At 49.2% G+C, this 21,465-nt stretch overlaps 1 protein-coding gene across 1 annotated transcript; it reads right to left on the reverse strand.

Annotated features, from left to right (window-relative positions):
* Positions 1-1,132: 1,132 nt before the first annotated feature.
* Positions 1,133-11,647, reverse strand: Cd177 (CD177 molecule). The gene is given in 15 exon segments (XM_076837511.2): positions 1,133-1,245; positions 1,248-1,433; positions 1,577-1,711; positions 1,810-1,995; positions 2,703-2,843; positions 6,991-7,110; positions 7,240-7,362; positions 8,207-8,392; positions 8,589-8,721; positions 9,638-9,644; positions 9,804-9,918; positions 10,098-10,220; positions 11,035-11,220; positions 11,370-11,534; positions 11,596-11,647. Coding segments are annotated over 15 exon segments (1,971 nt in total).
* Positions 11,648-21,465: the final 9,818 nt, after the last annotated feature.

A 21,465-nucleotide genomic window follows, 5' to 3' on the forward strand; every position in this document is an offset into this window, starting at 1 on the left:
GAATCATTCAAGACTCACTCCCCATAGGAATAAAGACTGTTCAAACAAGGTGTTGGTGGGAGGTAAGGGAATGTGGAGTGAGTGGTGGAAGAAGGAAGCTCTTATTGCCACCAGCTACACACTCAGGACCTTAACAGCTATTTTGTTATCTCCTCCCCCATGGCTCTCTCACCATGGAATATGAAGTGCTGGTGGTCTAACAGCAGAAAGAGGACTTCACTATCATTATCATATAATGTTACAAAGACTCATGGGAATTGTGTGTCTTCTAGTATGGAGGACTCCAACTTTCATCTGGAGAAGGGAAAAGGGTGGATGTTGAGGGAGAAGGTTGTGGACTGTGATGGACACTTTGCTTCCTCCCCTTCTTTCTCCTACTCTATACTGTGAGTGGCAGATCTATGCATCAATGGGATCTCCTGCCTTATGGCTTCCAGCTGAATTCAACCAATGGGGAGCTCTAACTAGAGACCAGAGGGAGGACACTAGGTGAGGTTCAAATATTAATTCCCCAGTTCCATCCCTATAGTGACACTGGGCTAGAGAGCCCACCCTCCCCCGTACCTCTTTCTTTCCAGCAATGGCTCCTATTCACCCTTTCAGGCCTAGGATGGTAACAAAGACCCAGTGGTAACAACCCCGGGGGAACTGAAACCCTTTTGATGTCAACTCCTCTCAACCTCTTATGTCAATTATCCCATTACCAACTTCTCCAATTACTCAAATGGGTGAGCACTGGGACCACGGCTGACAAGGAAGAAGTGTCAATGGCTCGAGTGCTCCTTCCCCCCTTAAGCCATGTTGATGCCCTAATACTTGGGTCTGCGACACCCTGAAGGCTCTGCTAACACCCAAGTTGGAATGAAGATATGAACCAGAACAAAGAAGTATGTGCTTGGATGGTGATTCCTCCCCCATTATCCTTCCCTGTCCCATACCCTTCCCTCCCCTTACATAGAGAAATACCAGTATTAGGAGAAAGGACAGGGTGTCTTTATTATAAGATGCATGTGGCCAAGTACTTGCATGTCCCCTCTCCTACAGGGTAAGTTCAGCTGCTCCCTGCCCCACCCACCATGTTATTACCAGGTGACAGAGTGAGGATGGGAAAATAATTCAGTGTCCAAGGCCATTAGATTGTGAGGTCAATTGTTGGGTTTAGGTGACAGGAAAGGTTAAGAATCATGGGGAGACGGATTGAGCAGAGAGGGTAAAGTCCCCATTCCAAAGGGCTAGGAATAGCCCCATCCCCATCACCCAGAGCAGGTATGTGGCCCGGGCTACTCCACTTGGGGCTATACGGTTTTGCTCCTTGTTATCATCTTCAAAGTTCTCACGTACAGAGAAGATCCCAACATTCTGTGTGTGGTTCAGCAAGTATTTGGAAGCTGGGGCCATGCAACCTTGAATGCTCAATGTGGCAGACAACCCACCTGGAGGGTAAAGACCCAGTCAGGAGATACACAAGGCACCACATGTAAAGTCCCAGGAGTCCAGGCCCCAGCCCTCCTCCCTCAGACTCAGGGGTCTGAGTCTTCATTCCCTTTATCTTTGGAACTCAGCATTCAGTACTCACCTCCGTTGACAGCAATGTTACCATCATAACACTGAGTGACACCACTAGGGCAGGTAACTAAGTTGGAGCTTTGTGCGCAGGATCCAAGAAACTGTACACAGGCAGGACACTGCAGGCCTCCTGGGGCAGGAGCAGCTGGGGAGCAGAGACAAGTTTGCGCGTGCACAGCTCTGCTCCCACCTGCAGCCACCTGCTGGAGCATGGAGTATCTGGGTCATTCAAGGATGCCATACCTGGCTTAGGAAGGGAGGTCAGCAGGACACTGCTGCTGCCAGCATTGTTGCACAAATCAGAGGAGCAGACCCGGACATAGGAGGCAACCAGCACTCCAGGCAGCTGGGAGTGTAAGGAGACAGCCTGAGAGTTCTGTGCCCCAGCCTTGCTGCAGCCTTTGCTCCCCATTAGGAGAGATCTGTGTCCTGAGGAGGTAAGAGAGTGAGAGCTGGTCTGGGGAGAGGATGGGCAGCAACTCTGGCTTCATGGTGCTCCCCAGACAGAGGGTGAACACAATCCTGGGTTATACTAGTACAGGTCATCCTAGTGTCCAGTAAAGACTGGGGCCAGAAACTGGGTTCTCCCTCATGTTCTGCCACCTCCCAGGTATTGTTCAAATGTCACCTTCTCCATAAAGCCTGCCCTGAGCACCTGTAATTGCAACCTTCGTCTCACTTTCCGTATCTCCTTTCTTCCTGCTGGGTTTCTCTCCAGGGCTCTTGTCTTCAGACCCATAATTTGCTCTTTTTTGTCTGTTTTTCTTTTCATTTCCCCACTAGAGTATAAAACTGCAATCAAGGCAGTTGCGATCAATGGCTCTGCAGTACCTAACACAGGTGCTCAATATACATTTTTCCAATGAATGAAGTCATTGAGGTGCCTCTGTGCCAGCGCTGTGCTCAGTCCTCTGCATGGAGGCCACCGTATCCTCATGGCTACCCAGCAAGGTAGGCACTATACTTATCAATACTTGGCCCCCCAGTTTTCATCAGGGGAAACCAAGAGCAGAGTGCTGGACTGAGATCTCTAGATGTGAGTGGAAGTGGGCAGGACATTTAGGGGATGGAGTGCAAGGTGGGCAGGCACTGGCCATAGTGCAGGGACTTGGCCCTGTCTTGCTCAGCCCACGCACCTACGTCTATGAGCATCAGTGTCTCCTGACACACCTCCTCAGGATCACACATCTGGTTCGTGGATGAGGTCCATTCAACAGGATCTTGAGCCAACTTTCTCCCCATCTGCAACATGACACCCCGGTTACAGGTCAGAGTATCTGGGGACAGAAAATCACCAGGGTTTGCATGAGCCAGGGAACCCGCCCTGTCCGTTCCTCCAGGTCCCATATTCTGAAAGGTGATCATATTTGGAATCACACTATGGCTGACCTGGCTATGGAATCCCTCAATTTCAGGCTTAGAATGCACCTGGAAATCTAAGCCTCCTGACCCCATTACCTGGGGGACACCTGTAGGAACCCTCCTCTTGTGACCCTTGGAGGAAGGTGTCTCTTCTCCTTTGGATGTGAAAGCTATAGATGGCTGGTTCTTACCCTCAGCCTCTCTCTACTTCCCTGACTAGGCTTCAAAGTCCTCATTTGGACAATGAGGAAAGTAGCTTGAGACCATATATTTCTTTTTTTTTTCTTTTTCTTTCTTTCTTTCTTTCTTTCTTTTTTTTTTTTTTTTTGCAATACTGGGGATTAAACTCAGGGGTGCTTTACCACTGACCTACATTCCCAGTCCTTTAAATTTTTAAAATTTTGAGTCAGAGTCTCCCTAAATTGCCAAGGTTGACCTTGAATTTGCAATCTTCCTGCCTCAGCCTCCTAAATCACTGGGATTATAAGTGTGTGCCACTGCAAAAAAGAAAAAAAAAATGGTACTGCTCCTAGAACCCAGGGCCTTATGCATGCTAGGTAAGTACTCTATCTCTTAGCTACACCCCCTTTTTAACTGAGAAATCCTATGTTCCAAACAAAAACATTCAAATGCCTAGTGTGTACTGAGCCCTTGCTTAGTGCCTGGCCACTATAATTGCTTTCTATGAATTAACTCATTTCATCTTCACCTTTGGCTTGATTGTCTCCTTTCTTCACTGCAACCCCCAAAGTCAGTGACATTATCATCATCATCATCATCATCATCATCATCACCTCTGTTTTCAAGACAGGAAAAGAGGCCGGAGATTTAGTGAATATCTCACCCGATGTCACATAGCCAGTAAGCGGCAGAGCTGGGCTAGGAACTCAGGCTTTCTGGTTCCTTATGGTCAGGGTTGGAGTGGGTGATTGGTTCAACAGGTACCTATCTTGACTTCAGTGGCCCCCAGGAGTCTAGTTTGACAACTATGAGCTTGGGCCCTATCATCAGTTCATACGTGATCAGCAATGTCTCAGGACACAGAAGCTCATGGTCCTAGAGCTCAGCATGTGCAAACACGTGTAACCTTCACAACTGTCCCGTGATGGAGAGCTGTCCGTTTCCCCATTTCACAGGTGACAAAATTGCAAGTCCGGCTCCCCTCTTCCTCCAAGTCATATCCTCATTCTCTCTGCTCCCCTCCCCAACAAAGTTCCCCATCTCGGTCAATGGCAGTTGCTTTCCTCTAATTGCTTAAGCTGAAACCTTGCAGTCATTCTTGGTCATTCTTTGTCTCACACCCCATGTTGCATCCATAAGGAAATCCTGCAGGTTTAAGGTACAAAATGTCTCCAGAACCTAACCACCTCTGCTGTGTCCAGCCAGGCCCATGACCCCATGACTCTCCTGCCTCCTCATGGGCCGCCATGCGCACCACCCCTACTCCCCCACCCTGTTCTCTACCTGACAGCCAGAGGGATCTCATTAAAGGAAGGTCAACCATGTCACTCTTCTGCACAGAAGACTCCAGTAGGTCCCTCTTCCCACTCAGAATTCTGAGTCCTGAAAATGACCCTTGAGGCCCTGCCTGACCTGGCCTCGCCCTACCTCTCCATTCACATGGCTGCTCTACTCTCCATCACCGCCCCACTCACATGGTCCTCTAGGCCCGGGTACGACAAAATGTCAGGGAGCAAATGGAAAGAAGGAGAGCATTTTAGGGACTTTTGACACTCAAATGGTATTGATACTCAAAAACTGGTTCACTGGCAGAGGGGGGACTGGAACCCACATCTCTCCGATTCAGACATTAGGCTCTTAACCTTCTCTCCCTGGGACCACTGCCCAGTTCCTTAGGAGGGCAGACAAGGGCTTACGTGGTCCAAGCTCCTGGATTTACCTTCAAAACATGCGGCTGCCATGGCCCATATTGGGCAATCTGTACTCTGGCCCCCCACCCTGTCTCACCCCTGTGCCTCTGCATGGAACTGTTCTGTCACCCTGAAATGTCCTTCTCCTTTCACTTTTTCCCTGACATCTTGTACATCTAGCTTCTGACACCTGATTTGGCAGATGCTCAATAAATATTTGCTAAATGGAATTGAACTTAACCACGCAAGAAAAGCATCCTCCAAGATTTGACTCCAGTGTTGAAAGCTGACAGAATATGGGTGTATATGAAGAATATTTATTTGTAGCATTACAGCTCCATCTTACCCGGCACATGGCTTGTGGTTTGTGTATACACTCGCGAGAGTACCATGTGTGGGCTGTGAGGGGTGCTTGCGTGGCAGGGGGATGTACTGATGCCCTGGGCATGTGACATACTCTGTGGTAGGCGTTGGGTTTGCATGCTTGGCATGCTGTGTGTTCTGTGTTTCTCTGCTTTGGGTGTTGAGGATCTATGTGTTGCTAAATACCTTCTAGATTATGAATGTGACTTAGTCCCAGAGACAAGGACCAGACCATTAAAACCAACCTTAATCCAAAGGAAAGAAAACTGGCTCAGACTCTGTCCCTTCTTCCTGGACAGCCTTCCATAGCTCCCCACTCTCCAGAGAGTCCCCCACCTCAAGCCTGGCTCTGCAAGTGCTTGATCAGCCCTCTACCTCCTACTTCCCAGCTTCCTACCAGTATCCATTCCCACCTGACCCCTGGGCTTAACCCTAGCTGGCCCCTTCTGCTTGTGATAGCTCTCTCCCATCCTCTACACCATCTCATCTGCACCCCAACCTCTTGTTGAGTCCCTCTCAGGCACAGGTGAGGAAACCTTCTTAAAGGAAGTAGCTGCCTCCTGGATCCACTCAGGTCCCTGTCAATAGCTTTTCCTCTTCTACTGAGAAATTGCAGCTCATCATTAAGACACAGCTCAGCTTGAAAGTCACCTCTTTTGGGAAGCCCTCTTTGATACCACCACCACAAGGACATTCGTATCTTCCTCTCCTCATATTCTCCTCTGCCCCAGCGCTGATCAACCCAAGTGAGGTGTACTGCCACCCATGTCCAGAAGCCTTCTAGGCAGGCCCAGAGTCTGGTATCTAAAGATACCACAGGAAACCATGGAATCCTTTGTGACCTCATTTCAGCATATAGATCCTGAGCTCCTGCCCTGAGCCAGCTCTTATGCTGAGCGAAGCTGGAAATCTTGGTGTCAGTGACAGCCAGCCCGTGTCCACAAGGCTCCCAGTCTAGTCAGAGAGACTGATTGAAACACAGAGCAAAGTCCTCTGGACACACTCAGCTCTCTCCTTGAAGATCTAAGGGTTTGGTGACCTGAGGAGGTGACAGGGACCACCATGCGCCCAGGGAAGCCAGACTCCCATCCCATCTCCTGTCCCCACCACGGCTTCCTTTTGCCCTGCTACTCTTCTTCCTGAGCCACTCCAGCATCCTCTCCGCCTATCAGGTGTCACCAGTCTGGCTGCATCTAAGTGGGTGAGTGGGGACTCTCCCAGTGTCCCCGTTTAGCACTTCCTTCCCTGTCACACCCAAAGCAGCCTCAGGTTTCTCTCTGATTTTCTTTCCTGTGCAGCAAGACGACTGGAGAGCTGCAGTTCCTTGGCTGGGGCTGGCTGAGGTGCATGGAGATGGCCCCGGGAAGTGGGAGAGCCAGGGCGGCCCAAGGTAGGGGGCAGGAAACAGAACTGGGGACAACCAGTCCCTCCCAGCACCACAACCAGCAGGTGGTTCTGCACTGGCTGCTGCACACATTCACAAGCAGAGCCACCCTGCACCTCCTTCCCCATCCCATCTCCTCCCACCTGAAAGGGCCACCCTGACCTCCTTGGCCCAGCGTCATTGAAAGCTCCCCTCAAAGGGATCCTGTTCCCTAGGGCAGACGCCCTCCCTCTCCTTCAGCTGAGCACTTCTTGCTATCATTCCACCTTCTATCAAAGGACCTCCAGCCTGGACAGTCCCTTCACCCTTGCTCATGGGGAGTGATCAACACCTAAATTACCTGGGCTTTTCTGTGACGCCTTTGCCTGTCCTGGACCTTATAGGGATCACTTTGCCCCAAGGCTACAGCACAGGGCACAGCCTTGGTATCCATGGGAGACTCACCTGACTTGGGATTGCAGTTCTCACTCACAGCAATGGGGCCGATTTTCTGGGTCCCATTGAGCAGGTCACAGCCTGGTTTGGGCGAGCACCCCTGTACTCTCAGATTAGAGGTGATTCCCCCTGAGGGGAGAAGAGGAGAGGGAGACACAGAGTCACCCAACCCTCAGAGGGAAGTTCAGCCCCACCCTCTCCTGGGTCCCCTGCCCTGCCTAGGCTCACCCTTATGCCTTACCCAATGTCCAGGCTTACCTCCCCTGAGTTTGAGGACTCCATTGTAGCAGTGAGTCTGTCCCACAGGGCAGAACTGCTGTGAAGCCTTCTCTGGACAGTTGTATCTGGAAAAGCAGACTGGGCACTGCAGGGTCCCTAGGACTGGTGGGGTTGGGGCAGGACAGACAGATGAGGGGCACTGAGAAGACAGATGCCTTCTCTCCACCCCACTGTGCTGGCCCAAGAATCAGCCTGCCCAGTCACCCCAACATGCCCTCCTCAGGCTCCTCTCAGCACCAGAGGGCATGGGGGCTCTGCAAGGAACCTGGGCTGGGCACAGGAGGGACTCTGGGCCCCAGCTGAGGCAGATGAGGGGCCTCCTAGGACTGGACTCAGATACAGACTTGGTTAAGGAAGGGGGGGTGCCTGGAAGGCACCAGAAGCTTCACCCACAAGTTCTACCATCCAGCCAAGGAAGGCATGATGCCCTGGTCACAAAATATTCCAGAGTTTGGAAAAGCAAGACATCACTCCAAACTGTTTACAGCACCAGGTGAGGACAGTGCAAAGTTACAGGCCACTCTTACTCAAGAAGAGGAAATGGCAAAAGCCCAGAAGAGAAAGTAGTGAAGTCAACTTATGGAAGGGAGGACTGAGCATGGAAGGGAGGATTGAGCCGGCTGACCAGCTGAGGAGCAAGGTCAGCCTGATGTTGGTGGTTTAGCCTCAGAGAATGGACCCAGTTGGGTGCTGCAGGATGTTGGAGGAAGTGGGCCAGGGAGTCCTGAGCTGCTTATGGGTGGAGCAGTGGGAGGGAGGGGAAGCAGGGGGAAGAGATGGAGAGCCAGGGACCAGGGAGGGAGCAGGGGGCATCCGAGGGAGGGATCCAGCAAAGGGGAGTCTGCAAATACCAGCCTCACCCTGGGTGCTAAGGTCAGCCCTCAGCCCTGTGCTCCAGACAGCCCCTTCCCTCTCCTCCTCCTGAGCTCCCAACTCCCCCTGACACCTGCAGCAGGGGGCGGGGTCCAGAAGGCATCGGTGGAGGACAGGTCGTTGCAGAAGTCTTTATGGCGGCACACGCGCGTGTAGGAGATGATGGTGAGTCCGGGGCCCTTCCTGAGCTCACTGACGCGGCCTTCTTGATCCTCTGCCTCAGTGCAGCCCTTTGTGAGCACCACATTCACGAGGGGTCCTGGAAGGAGAGAGAGGGGCAAGTGGGGGTGGGGATCAGAACTTCAGCGTCCTAGAGGGATGACATGCTGCAGGGAAGAGGACCTGGCACCGAATACGTTGCAGCTGCTGAGGAGTGGACAGGCCTCCAGGGACTGGGGGCGGGGCCTTCCTCCCAGGGCGCTGAGGGCGGGGCTGAGTGGGAGGGGCGTCCTTACCATTCACCATGAGGATCACCGTTTCCTGGCAACCCTGGCCTTGGGCGCAGGATTCCCAGCCAGTTGTCCACTGGAGGGGCAGCTCTGACACATTCCTTACGGCCTCGATTGCCCCCCACTTGCATTCCAGGGCCTGCGCACCTGGGATTGAAAGCGCAAATCTATTTTAGCAGGTTCCTCTGCCCAGTCTCCAGCGAAAACCATTTGCAAGTTGGGTCCTCATTCACAGGCAGCAACCAGTTGACGCCTGCCCTGTGCTAGCCCTTGACTCTGTGCTGCACTGAGGCTGGAAATCTTGGTGTCAGTGACAGCCAGCCCGTGTCCACAAGGCTCCCAGTCTAGTCAGAGAGACTGATTGAAACACAGAGCAAAGTCCTCTGGACACACTCAGCTCTCTCCTTGAAGATCTAAGGGTTTGGTGACCTGAGGAGGTGACAGGGACCACCATGCGCCCAGGGAAGCCAGACTCCCATCCCATCTCCTGTCCCCACCACGGCTTCCTTTTGCCCTGCTACTCTTCTTCCTGAGCCACTCCAGCATCCTCTCTACCTGTCAGGTGTCACCAGTCTGGCTGCATCTAAGTGGGTGAGTGGGGACTCTCCCAGTGTCCCCGTTTAGCACTTCCTTCCCTGTCACACCCAAAGCAGCCTCAGGTTTCTCTCTGATTTTCTTTCCTGTGCAGCAAGACGACTGGAGAGCTGCAGTTCCTTGGCTGGGGCTGGCTGAGGTGCATGGAGATGGCCCCGGGAAGTGGGAGAGCCAGGGCGGCCCAAGGTAGGGGGCAGGAAACAGAACTGGGGACAACCAGTCCCTCCCAGCACCACAGCCAGCAGGTGGTTCTGCACTGGCTGCTGCACACATTCACAGGCAGAGCCACCCTGCACCTCCTTCCCCATCCCATCTCCTCCCACCTGAAAGGGCCACCCTGACCTCCTTGGCCCAGCGTCATTGAAAGCTCCCCTCAACGGGATCCTGTTCCCTAGGGCAGACGCCCTCCCTCTCCTTCAGCTGAGCACTTCTTGCTATCATTCCACCTTCTATCAAAGGACCTCCAGCCTGGACAGTCCCCTCACCCTTGCTCATGGGGAGTGATCAACACCTAAATTACCTGGGCTTTTCTGTGACGCCTTTGCCTGTCCTGGACCTTATAGGGATCACTTTGCCCCAAGGCTACAGCACAGGGCACAGCCTTGGTCCATGGGAGACTCACCTGACTTGGGATTGCAGTTCTCACTCACAGCAATGGGGCCGATTTTCTGGGTCCCATTGAGCAGATCACAGCCTGGTTTGGGCATGCACCCCTGTACTCTCAGATTGGTGGCAATTCCCCCTGAGGGGAGAAGAGGAGAGGGAGACACAGAGTCACCCAACCCTCAGAGGGAAGTTCAGCCCCACCCTCTCCTGGGTCCCTCACCCTGCCTCAGCTTACCCTTATTCCCCAGAGACTCAGATCCCACACCCCAGTCCTCCCCTGTCGGTCTCTGCAGGGACCCCAATGTCCAGGCTTACCTCCCCTGAGTTTGAGGACTCCATTGTAGCAGTGAGTCTGTCCCACAGGGCAGAACTGCTGTGAAGCCTTCTCTGGACAGTTGTATCTGGAAAAGCAGACTGGGCACTGCAGGGTCCCTAGGACTGGTGGGGTTGGGGCAGGACAGACAGATGAGGGGCACTGAGAAGACAGATGCCTTCTCTCCACCCCACTGTGCTGGCCCAAGAATCAGCCTGCCCAGTCACCCCAACATGCCCTCCTCAGGCTCCTCTCAGCACCAGAGGGCATGGGGCTCTGCAAGGAACCTGGGCTGGGCACAGGAGGGACTCTGGGCCCCAGCTGAGGCAGATGAGGGGCCTCCTAGGACTGGACTCAGATACAGACTTGGTTAAGGAAGGGGGGGTGCCTGGAAGGCACCAGAAGCTTCACCCACAAGTTCTACCATCCAGCCAAGGAAGGCATGATGCCCTGGTCACAAAATATTCCAGAGTTTGGAAAAGCAAGACATCACTCCAAACTGTTTACAGCACCAGGTGAGGACAGTGCAAAGTTACAGGCCACTCTTACTCAGGAAGTGGAAATGTCAAAAGCCCAGAAGAAAACGTAGTGAAGTCAACCTAGCAGCATGGAAGGGAGGACTGAGCAGGCTGACCAGTCCTGGTGGTTTTGCCTCAGAGAATGGGCCCAGTGGGTGCTGCAGGACTGTTGGAGGAAGTGGGCCAGGGAGTCCTGAGCTGTTTGTGGGTGGAGCAGTGGGAGGGAGGGGAAGCCAGGGGAAGAGATGGAGAGCCAGGCACCAGGGAGGGAGCAGGGAGCTTCCAAGGGAGGGATCCAGCAAAGGGGAGTCTGTAAATACCAGCCTCACCCTGTGTGCTGAGGTCAGCCCTCAGCCCTGTGCTCCTTGCTCCAAACAGTCCCTTCCCTCTCCTCCTCCTGAGCTCCCAACTCCCCCGGCACCTTTTTCAGTATGCAGGGACCAGAGAGGGACGGAGGTGGACAGGTCATTGCAGAGGTCTCTATGACGGCACACATGAGTGTAGGAGATGACAGAGAGCCCAGGGCCTGTCCTGTGCTCAGTGACTTGGACCTCGTGATCCTCTTCTGAAGTGCAGCCCTTTGTGAGCACCAAGTTCACTTGGGGTCCTGAAAAGAAAGGGGCAGGTGGGTGAAGGTGGCCATCATAACTCCATCCTAGAGAGAGGTCGTTCATGGCGAAGTAGGTGAGGTACCGGAAAGGAAGGGACTGGGCTGACCGGGAGGGATGGGTCTGAGGACTCAGGGTCTCTTCTCACCATTCTCTATGAGCATTAACGTGTCTTGGCAACCATCGCCGAAGTCACAGGTTTTCTTGCCATTTGTCCACTCCACGGGCATCTGTGATGTGTTCAACACAGTCTCTATGGCCGCCCACTGACAGTCCAAAGAGTGCACACCTGGGAGAGGGGGAGCAAATCCATCTTAATAGCTTCCTAGTTGACCTCCATGGAAATCTACTTCCAGGTTAGGTTCTTCACTCACAGGGCAGCAAGAAGGTGACCCCCAGCAGGGCCAGCAGTGATGTGGAGCTCATTACTAATCTGTGGCTGCAAATCCCCTTTACGCTCTTTAACCAGAAGTACAGACCTTATATATCTCATGTTACCTAAGGCATCACAGGAAACGCCAGAGAGGGCAGGGCATTGCTAAATGGATCCTGGGCCCCACCCTCTAAAGGCCCAGATATCTGTGTGGCTACTCTTCCCTCAGACCTAAGAAACCAGCTCCAACTCCTCCCTGGCCCACTTCTGAGCCCAGGTGGCAGGATGGCTGAACTGCCTGTGAGGACACTGTGCAGTGTGCAGGTCCTCATGTCCCCTGCCCCAGCCTTTGCCCCCCACAGTTTACCCTCTTACTTCTTTCTTTCCTTCCTATTTTGCTTTATTTATTTATTTTGGTCCTGGAGATTGAACACAGGGGGCCCTTAACCTCTGAGCCACATCCCCATCCCATTTTAATAGTTTATTTAGAGAGAGGGTCTCCCTGAGTTGCTTAGGGCCTCACTAAGTTGCTGAGGCTGGCTTTGAACTTGTGATCCTCCTGCCTCAGCCTCTCAAGATGCTGGGATTGTAGGCGTGCGCCACTGCACTTGGCTTGCTTTCCTTTTTATTCCTATTTTCATAACCTTTAGGTTTTCTCTTCTGATCTCCCTTCATAGGACAGCAGAGGCCCTGGAGTCCTCATTTCCCTGCCACCTGGGAAGGAGTGGAAGACGGAAGATGGAAGATGGAATGGTATGGAAGGGATGGTATGGAAGGGCTGAATGTCTATGAAGAGTTAAGACACTCCTTGTCATTGTAAAGTTTCTTCCCCACAAACAGAAGGGAGAGGTGGAATGCTAGAAATTCAACTTTCCAGAAAGACAACATCCACAAATATTGACCATTTTTGCAGTGCAGATGCTCCTGCCACATCTGATATTGTTACCAAAAGTTTGACAGCCTGATCCCCAAACTTCTGCCTATTTAACCATTTATTCTAGCAAGCCCATGCAAACCTTCACCCCAGGTAGGAGCAAAACAGGAGAGAGTAGGGGCTTCAATCAGTGACTGCAGAAGCTCTATGCAGATATTGTGAAATGGAACAGAGAGGCAGAAGAGGGCAAGAACAGGAACAGAGGAGAAAGTAGAATGAATATGTAACTTGCAACTCCACATTTGTTTTTGCCATCTCTATGCATTCTATTTTTCTGTTTGCAAATTTCACATTTTCTGCACAGGCAGAGACATGTTTTCTCCTCTCCTGCTGTGTTTGCATCCCCTACATACCATGGATGCTGCACAAATATTTACTGACTGAATCAATGAATGAGAAAGGAAAGACGGCTACGGCACTATCACCACCTTGGTCGAGTTGCCTGCTGTCACATGGATCCCTCTCAGGGATCCACATTGTTCCCGTGTGAATCGGGCCTTCTGGAACCGTGCATGGCCTAAAGCAGTGTCCCAGGAGGATGAGAGAAGGGAAGGGTGGGCAAAGTGTCAAATAGGGTCAGAGGTATTCAAGTAAACGTCTTGCATGAATCACTAAATAGGGGCTGAGGTTTGACTTTGTGCCAGGCAACATCTTCGTTGCTGGAGAATACCAGGAAGTCAAGGCAAATGAGACCATGGCTCTCTTTGAGCTTGTAGCCTAGGAAGAGAGACAGACACTAAACAAATGCCTGGGCATGGAAAATACTAGATGGTTCTGGGTGCTAGGCAAAGAGTGAAAACCGGGGGACATGAAAGTGACTGAGCTGACTGCTCCGGGGAGGGTCTTCCTGAGGAGGTGGTTGATGTTTGAGTGGGAAAAGAATGAAAAGCAAGAGCCAGGCATGGAAAGACATGCGGGAGAAGCATTCCAGGCAGAGGGAAGAGCAGGTACAAAGGGCCCAAGATGGGATCAAGCTTGGCCTTCACAAGGGTTAGACAGAAAGCAGGTGGCTGGACTGTCGTGGGTGAGAGCAACTGGAATGAGAACCGAAAGGCTGGCGGGGCCTGGAGCTGCAGGCCTGAGCCAGGATATCAACCAGCCTTCTTGCCTATCTCAAGGGGCAAAGGCAAAAGCTGGGGTGGAGCTGTTTAACTCCACGTCTGTCCACCCTTGGTCTCTAAAACTGCTTACTATGGGCTCTTCTCAGTTGCCTTCGATCATTGACTTGTCCAAACTTCGTGGTTCTCTTCCATAAAGTAGGTGCCATGGTCATCTGCACTGATGGGTTGTGATAAGGATTAAGATCTCTATATAAACCAAGTCGGTTTCTCCACAAATGGTAAGATAGTTAACACAATGAGTGGGTCCTTATTTTGTTCCAACCTAAGCAGTTATGTGATCATAGACCACAACTTCAAGGGAGACTCTATTAATGGCTCAATTTTATAGGTACAGAAACAGATCCCTAGAGAAGCTAAATAATTGACCCAAGGCCATGTCGTGTGGCAGACATAACTAGCCAGCAGAGATCCTCGCTCCCCTTCTACGGTATTGAGACATTGCTAAGGGGTGACCGTCCAGACAGGGTCCCAGCTCCCCTTGCCTCGAGGTTGGACCATGTGCCTAGTGTCCACCATGGGCAGAAATTACTTCTGTTATGGCTGAATCCGAATGATTGAGAAGCGGGAATACCTTCTCTTTCCACCATTTATCAGCTAGACGTTGACATCAGGGACATCCTGGATGCACACGGAGGCAACAGCACCTCCCCCTGCCTCAGTCGGTGTAAGTCTGAGGAAAGCAGAGAACACCTTCCCCCAGTACTCTGTCAAGTGGACGCCATGCAAGTTAAAACCAAACCTCTACTATGGTACAGCAGCTAGGGTGTCTAATCTCCACTGTTAGGAAATATTTTTCTTGGGTTGGGTATCCTAGAAGCAGAGCCCATGTCAGGGATTCTGTCTCAAGTGTTTTATTGAGGGATAGGTGTGAGGAGAAGAGTGGGGAAAGCAGGAGGGGAGAGGAGAGGAGAAAGACAGAGAAAGGATGCATCTTGCCTAGAGACTCACTGAGGTCAGACTCCACACATTGCACCACAAAGTGGACCCCCGTGAAGCAGGCTACCATTTGCATTCCCGTTCCAACCAGTCCTTGACTGAGGCCTTCCCCTGAGCTGAGAGCGTGAAAGGCGTGTAGCCTTCTTGGTCAGGGGCTTTCACTGGGCAAGAATCATTCTCCAGGGTTGGGGTTGTGGCTCTGTGGCAGGGCTTGCCTAGCACGTGTGAGGCACTGGGTTCAATCTTCAGCACTACCCCAAAATAAATAAAGTTAGTATGTCCAACTACAGAGAATTCTTTTAAAAAAATCGTTCTCCAGAGAAAGGGAAACGGTGAGACATCATTAGCTGACGTCAGCCGGCCAAGGGAATCTAGATGAGAGGTACCATATCCACTCCAGTGCTGGACACAGGTGCAATCCCAGGAGCCAGTTCTTGACCGCTACACCATGTGGGATGCAGGGGTGTCAGTGGATTTCTATGAATTCCTACTTCATAATAAGAGCATATATATTAAAATAATGACAAACGCTGTCATTTACTGTCAGTGCCATACAGTGGCATAAAGAGTTCTAAGGAGTTCATCTGCAGCACTGACACTACTGGGTTTGTTTTTGTTTGTTTCATTTTTGGGGTGGGTTGCTGTTAGATGCAACAATTACAAATCTTTCTTGTCTTATGGAAGAGCGAAGGAAAGGGCCTTCTCCAAGTCTTCTAAATAAGCTGTGGCCAATCTAGATAATCAATCCTGGGCCCCTCAGACCACAGTTCAGCGAACTCATTCTGCTTTTGTTCTCCTTTTTGCCTGGATGATGGGTTCATGGGTTACAAGAAGCCCAGATCATGACAGGACTTTCTCTGGATATTTACCAACGGAGGGTTAAGCCAGATCTTTTAGCACTTGGGTGGGGCATCCTCCGTGGAGACAAATACCACACTGTGAAGTATAAGTACTTCTTTCATGGTGATAAACCTTCCAGAAAACACATTTTTACTCCTCTGAGACTTGCTCAGTGATGCGAGAAAGAAGTATTTCCCCCGTGGGCTTCCCCAGCTCCAGCCCCTCCCTCTGCCCCTGCCTGATCACCTGTGCCGTGGCTGTCTTTCCCCAGTGGTCTCCCCATCTGTCATTCCTGAGCGCAGCCCCACACAGGGCTTGCTCCATGCACCATAATGTCGGAAACCTTCGATCTCACCTGGCTCCAAAGCTGCCCAAGTGTTCTCTATTTCTTTTTCTTTTTTTTTTTTTGTTCCCTAATTTTATTTTGAAAGTTTTCAGACCTATTGAAAAATTGCAAGGATAGAATAATGACCAGAGGCCTGGGGGTGTGGCTCAGCGGTTCAGCGCTTGCCTAGCATATATGAGTCCTGGGTTCAAGCCCCAGCACCACTAAACAGACAAACAATGATCAGGTGTATACTCTTCACCTAGATTCACCGACAATTAACATTTTGCTGTTTATATACCTACAACACAAAATCTTAATTTTTTTTAATCTTTATTTATTTTTATATAGTGCTAAGGACCAAACCCAGTACCTCATGTGTTGGAGGTAAGCGCTCTACTGCTGAGCCACAACCCCAGCCCCTAAAATTTATTTTTATTTATTTATTTTTTTTTTAGAATAATGTTTATTTTTTTAATTGGTTGTTCAAAACATTACAAAGCTCTTGACATATCATATTTCATACATAAAATTTATTTTTAAAATAAAAAAATTAAAATTTTGGGCTGGGGTTGTGGTTCAGCAGTGGAGTGCTCTCCTAGCAAGGGTGAAGCGCTGGGTTCAATCCGCAGAACCACATAAAAATAAATAAATAAAATAAAAGTATTGTGTCCAACTACAACTAAAAAAATTTGTTTTAAATAAATTTTAGACCTTGTGACTTTCACCACTAAGTGCTTCAGCAAGAACCTCTTTACCAATAATGACTTTAGCCAAGTGCAGTGGCGCAAGCCTATAATACCAACTGTATGGGAGGCTGAGGCAAGAGGATCATAAGTTCAAAGACAGCCTCAGCAACTTAGCAACTCCCTAAGCAACTCAGCGAGACCCTGTCTCTAAATAAAATATAAAGGAGGACTGGGGATATGGCTCAGTGGTTAAGCGCCCCTGGGTTTAATACCAGGTACCAAATAATAATAATAATAGTAATAATGATTTGTTCTATTTAACCACACGACCATTATCATACCCAAGCAGTGTACATTACTACTATATTGTGTCTAATAAATAAACCATTTTTCAATTATCCTCTGTTATCTCAATAACATCCTTCACAGCATCAGAGAGATATTCCAGGATCAAACACAGATCGTCTTGTCTCTGTAGTCATCTTAATCGCCACTGTACTGTGGCATCTTACCCAATATGGACCTGTCTGATGGCTTCTGTATGATTAGAGTCATTTTAATTGTTTTTGGTAATATTCTGTGTCACCCATGAGTCCCATCAGGAGGCCCTTAAGACCTGTTAGTTGAATTCTCAGGTAGCAAAGCAAGCACTCGAGGTGAACCATTGAGACTGTGGACATCCTATTTCCCACCACAAGATTTATCTACCTCCTTTCACGCATCACGTCCACATGACTTCCAGAAGACCTTCCTTTATCAAAACAAATCACCCAACACTGTGGTCCACTCCTCCCCATGGTCATTGTGGCCCTTCCACCTGGGGGGCTCATTCTCAGAACTGGTTCTGTTGACGCACTTCAGGGACTGAGAAGTTGAGCCCTGGAAAGGAGAAGTAAAAACTTGGATTACAAAACCAGGAAATAGTGGCCACAGGCAGGAACCCAGCCCTTCAACACGGCCTGCAATCTGTCTTTCCTGCCAACCACTGCTCACCACCAAAGATACGCAAGTCGTCCAAACGATTCATTTCCAAGGCACCCAGTGTTCTCCAGTAAACAAAATTATTGACTTGGCAAACAGATTTGTATTCAGGTTACAAGATTTTGTATTACAAAGAGCAGGAGTCTAGATCATTTAATGAAAAGTCATGCTATCTTTCCAGGCCTTAAGACACTCACCAAAGATGTGGAGACAAATAAGAATGAAACATGAGCTGGGCGCGGTGGTGCACGCCTGTAATCCCAGCGGCTCCAGAGGCCAAGGCAGGAGGATCGTGAATTCAAAGCTGCAACCTAGCGAGGCCCTAAGCAATTTAGTGAGACCCTGTCTCAAAATAAAAAATTAAAAGGGCTGGGATCATGACTCGGTGGTTAAGCACCCTGTGTTCAATCCCCAGTACCCGCACCCATCAAGAAAAGGAACGAAAGATGAAACCGGCATTGCCATGTGCCAATATTCTTGAATGCAGTCACACTGGAGATTAAATTAACCTCTGACATTAAAACACCAAAACCTTTGACCTGGAGCTCCGTTTTGGGGGAAAAAAATTCCCTTAAGTGTGAAAGAAGAGGAGAAGCTGTGTTATTTGGAAATTGCAGGCTTTCAGAAGAGATTCTAGACCTGTCCTAGTTTTACTCTGAGTTGTACAATTTATTTCCTCTTTTTAACCTTCAATCTTCCCCCAAGTAAAATGAAACATGTTTTATTTTATTTTATGTTATTTTATTGATACTGGAGATTGAACCCAGGAGGACTCTACCACTGAGCTACATCTCCAACCCTTATTTGGCTATTGTTAATTGTACTGCTAAAATGTGTGTGCACATGTATTTGAGTTCCAGTTAATTTTGAGACAAAGTCTCACTACATTGCTGAGGCTTGCCTCATACTTGCAATCCTCCTGTCTCAGCCTCCAAAACTGCTGGGATTACAGGCATTCACCATCAGACCTGAAGAGACATGATTTATAATCTTTTCACCAGACAGGAAAAAGAAGAAGAAAAAGGTAAAGTTTAATGCTGGTAGTGCCAGGACTGCCATCTTCATGTCAGTGAAGAGAGGGAACTTAGCACCATGGATAGAGCCATGTTTGCTGAGAGCCACCAGGGGACGGTAACCGCAGCAGACTGACTTGAAAGTGTCACTACTCTACCTATCCTTCATCAATAAGGTCTATTTGTCAGGCAAACACCTTCCAAGATAATTCCACTTGATTTCCCCTTAATAAGATTGATGTAGCAATGGAATAAAGCTGCTGAGTGGCATGGTTTGAATTTTAAAGTAGCCGCCAGATGGTTTTCCAAAGTGGTTATTCCATTTCACATTCCTACCAGCAGAGTGTGGGTTCACCTTCCTCCTCATCTTTGCTAACAGTTCAAATAGTCACCTTGTTGATTTAGCCATTTTAATAGTAGTGGCATCTACTTGTGTTTGCATTCTGTATTTTTCTAACAGCCCATGATGTTGACCATCTTTTTCTGCTTATTTCCCATCCAATATCTTCTCTGGTGAAGTGTTTGCTCAAATCTTTTGCCCATTTCTTATTGTAATCTTCTTATTGCTGAGTTATAAGCATTTCAGTTACAAGTCCTTTGTTGGAGAGATGTTTTGCAGATATTTCCCCTAGTAAGTGAATGCATATGTCCACATGCAGACCTAAACATGAATGTACATACGTCCAAACTGGGAAACCATGGTGTGACCTTACAAGAAGATACTATCGAGACATACATAGAAACGAGCTATTAATACATGCCACAGCATTAACCTAAAAATGGCATTAGCATGACTTTGAAGTTCATCCATACTATAGCATGTATCAGGACTTCATTCTTTTTTGTTTGAATAATATTCCCTTTGTGTGTGTGTGTGTGTGTGTGTGTGTGCGCGCGCGCGCGCACGCAGATAAGTAGACAGAGGTATGCATCTCACAATTATCCATTCATCTATTAATAAACAAAATAATCAGGTTTTTTCCATCTTTTGGCTGTTGTTAATTGTACTGCTAAAATGTGTGTGCACATGTATTTGAGTTCCAGTTTTCAATTTTTTGGAGGAGGATGTACATTAGCTATGGTTTAGATAAGTGTCCCCAGAAGGCCCATATATTAAGTGCTTGGTCTCAGGGGAAGGGCTATGGGCCTTTAAGAGGTTACACCCGCTAGTCTTTGCCCATGTCATGTCCCCCTGCTAGAACTCTCACCCCTGCCCCTTGGTGAGCTCTAGGTTAACTCAGGAAAGAAAATTGGTGTAAGTCAGAAGCCCAAGTTATGCATTATTAGAAGGCTCCCTATTTCTCTCTTTTGACCACAATATGTAATTGCATATTCACTCAAAATTTCCAACCAACCACCTACTGTCCGTCACTCTTCTAAACACTGGGGATACAGCTTTAAAACTAAAAAGGAAAAAGAAAATCCCAGCCCCAGTGGAGCTGACTTGTGAGTCAATGGGGAAGACACAATAAACCAAAAAGCACCAACAATTATAATAACAACAAAGTGGCTGAGTGGGTTAAAATAAAACAAAGCATGCTTGGCTTTGTTTTGTTTTTCTTTGATTAAACTTAAAAGATGGTCATCAGGGGAGTTCTCCCTGAGAAGGCGAAGGTTAAACTGGACCTGGGGGTGGTGGGGGAGCTGGCCTGGGGCTATCTGCTGTCTGAGCAACCAGAGGAGGCCGGCTGGAGCAGAGGGGGAGGGGGAGAGAGGAGGAGTCAGAGAGGGAGAAGCCACATCCTGAGGACATCCTCAGCTGAGGACTCCAGCTGAATTCTGAGTGATCTGGGGAACTACTGGAAAGTTCCGAGCAGAGCAGGGATGCCAGCTGGTCTCCTGAGTCAGCATCCCACCAAGCTGATGGGTTGAGAAAAGGGAACCCAGGGAGGAGGTGACCGCAGGAACCCAGGTGAGAAGCGATGGACAGGGTGGGTGGTGGGGTGTGTTTTGACAGTGGAGTTCAGCGGATTTGCTGAAGGACTGGACATGAGAGAAAGAGAAGTGTCAGGAACACACTGAGATGAGAAACTGGGTTTGGGATCAGAAATCCTAGACCATCTCAGAATGCCTTTTAGATAGTAGGTGTCGAGTAAACAGCTGGAGGTCAATGATGACATTCATTTTGTTGTTCTTGCTGTGGGCTCGGTGCCTGGTACATAGTGGGAGCCCACGACTCATTACTGGGATCAAGAAACGGACAGTTGGGCGATTCCCTGGACACCCCACGTGGTAGTGTTTTCTGTTGCAGAGACTCACAAAGTTGCCATGGCTTCAGAAGCACTTAGAAATACATTTCTTTTTGTACATTGCATCGGGACCTCCAGAAGATTTGCCCCGTGGGTGTTTTTGGAGTTAAATGAAGTTAAGCATGAAAGTGCTTCCCCAAGATCTTTTATGTAAATTCTTTCTATTCCCCTAACTCCCTATATCTGAATCACAAAGGTGAAGACAAGATGCCCCTTTTCTCTGTTCAATTCTGTCACAGCCCTTTCTAAGAGAACAGAGAACTCCAGCTTTATTCTGAGTGATCTGGGGAACTACCAGAGATATTCTGAGAGACGTGCTTTGTGTCCCTGATGAGATTCTGACTTTGGGTGTTGCCATCTGCTCTTTGGAGGAGAGAGGACTGAACGTGTCTCCCCCAAATTTACACATTGAAGCACTAACCCCCCAATACCTCAGAATGTGACTATGTTTGGAGACAGGGTCTTTAAAAAGGTCATTGGCGGGAAACAATCTAAACTGACTGGTATTCTGGTAAGAAAAGGAAATTTTGTGTGTGTGTGTGTTTTTAAAACTTTATTTGTTCTTTTTAGTTATATCTGACAGTAGAATGTATATTGACATATCATACACACATGGACGAAAACTCCCCATTCTTGTGGTTGTACATGAGGGGCAGTTACACTGGTTGAGTATTCATATATGAAAATAGGAAAGTTATGTCCGATTCTACTGTCTTTCCCATTCTCATCCCCCCTTCCTTTCCTTCATTCCCCTTTATCTAATCCAGTGATTTTCTGTTCTTC

This window comes from Callospermophilus lateralis, chromosome 18, assembly GCF_048772815.1.
Source record: "Callospermophilus lateralis isolate mCalLat2 chromosome 18, mCalLat2.hap1, whole genome shotgun sequence".
Lineage (NCBI taxonomy): Eukaryota > Metazoa > Chordata > Mammalia > Rodentia > Sciuridae > Callospermophilus > Callospermophilus lateralis.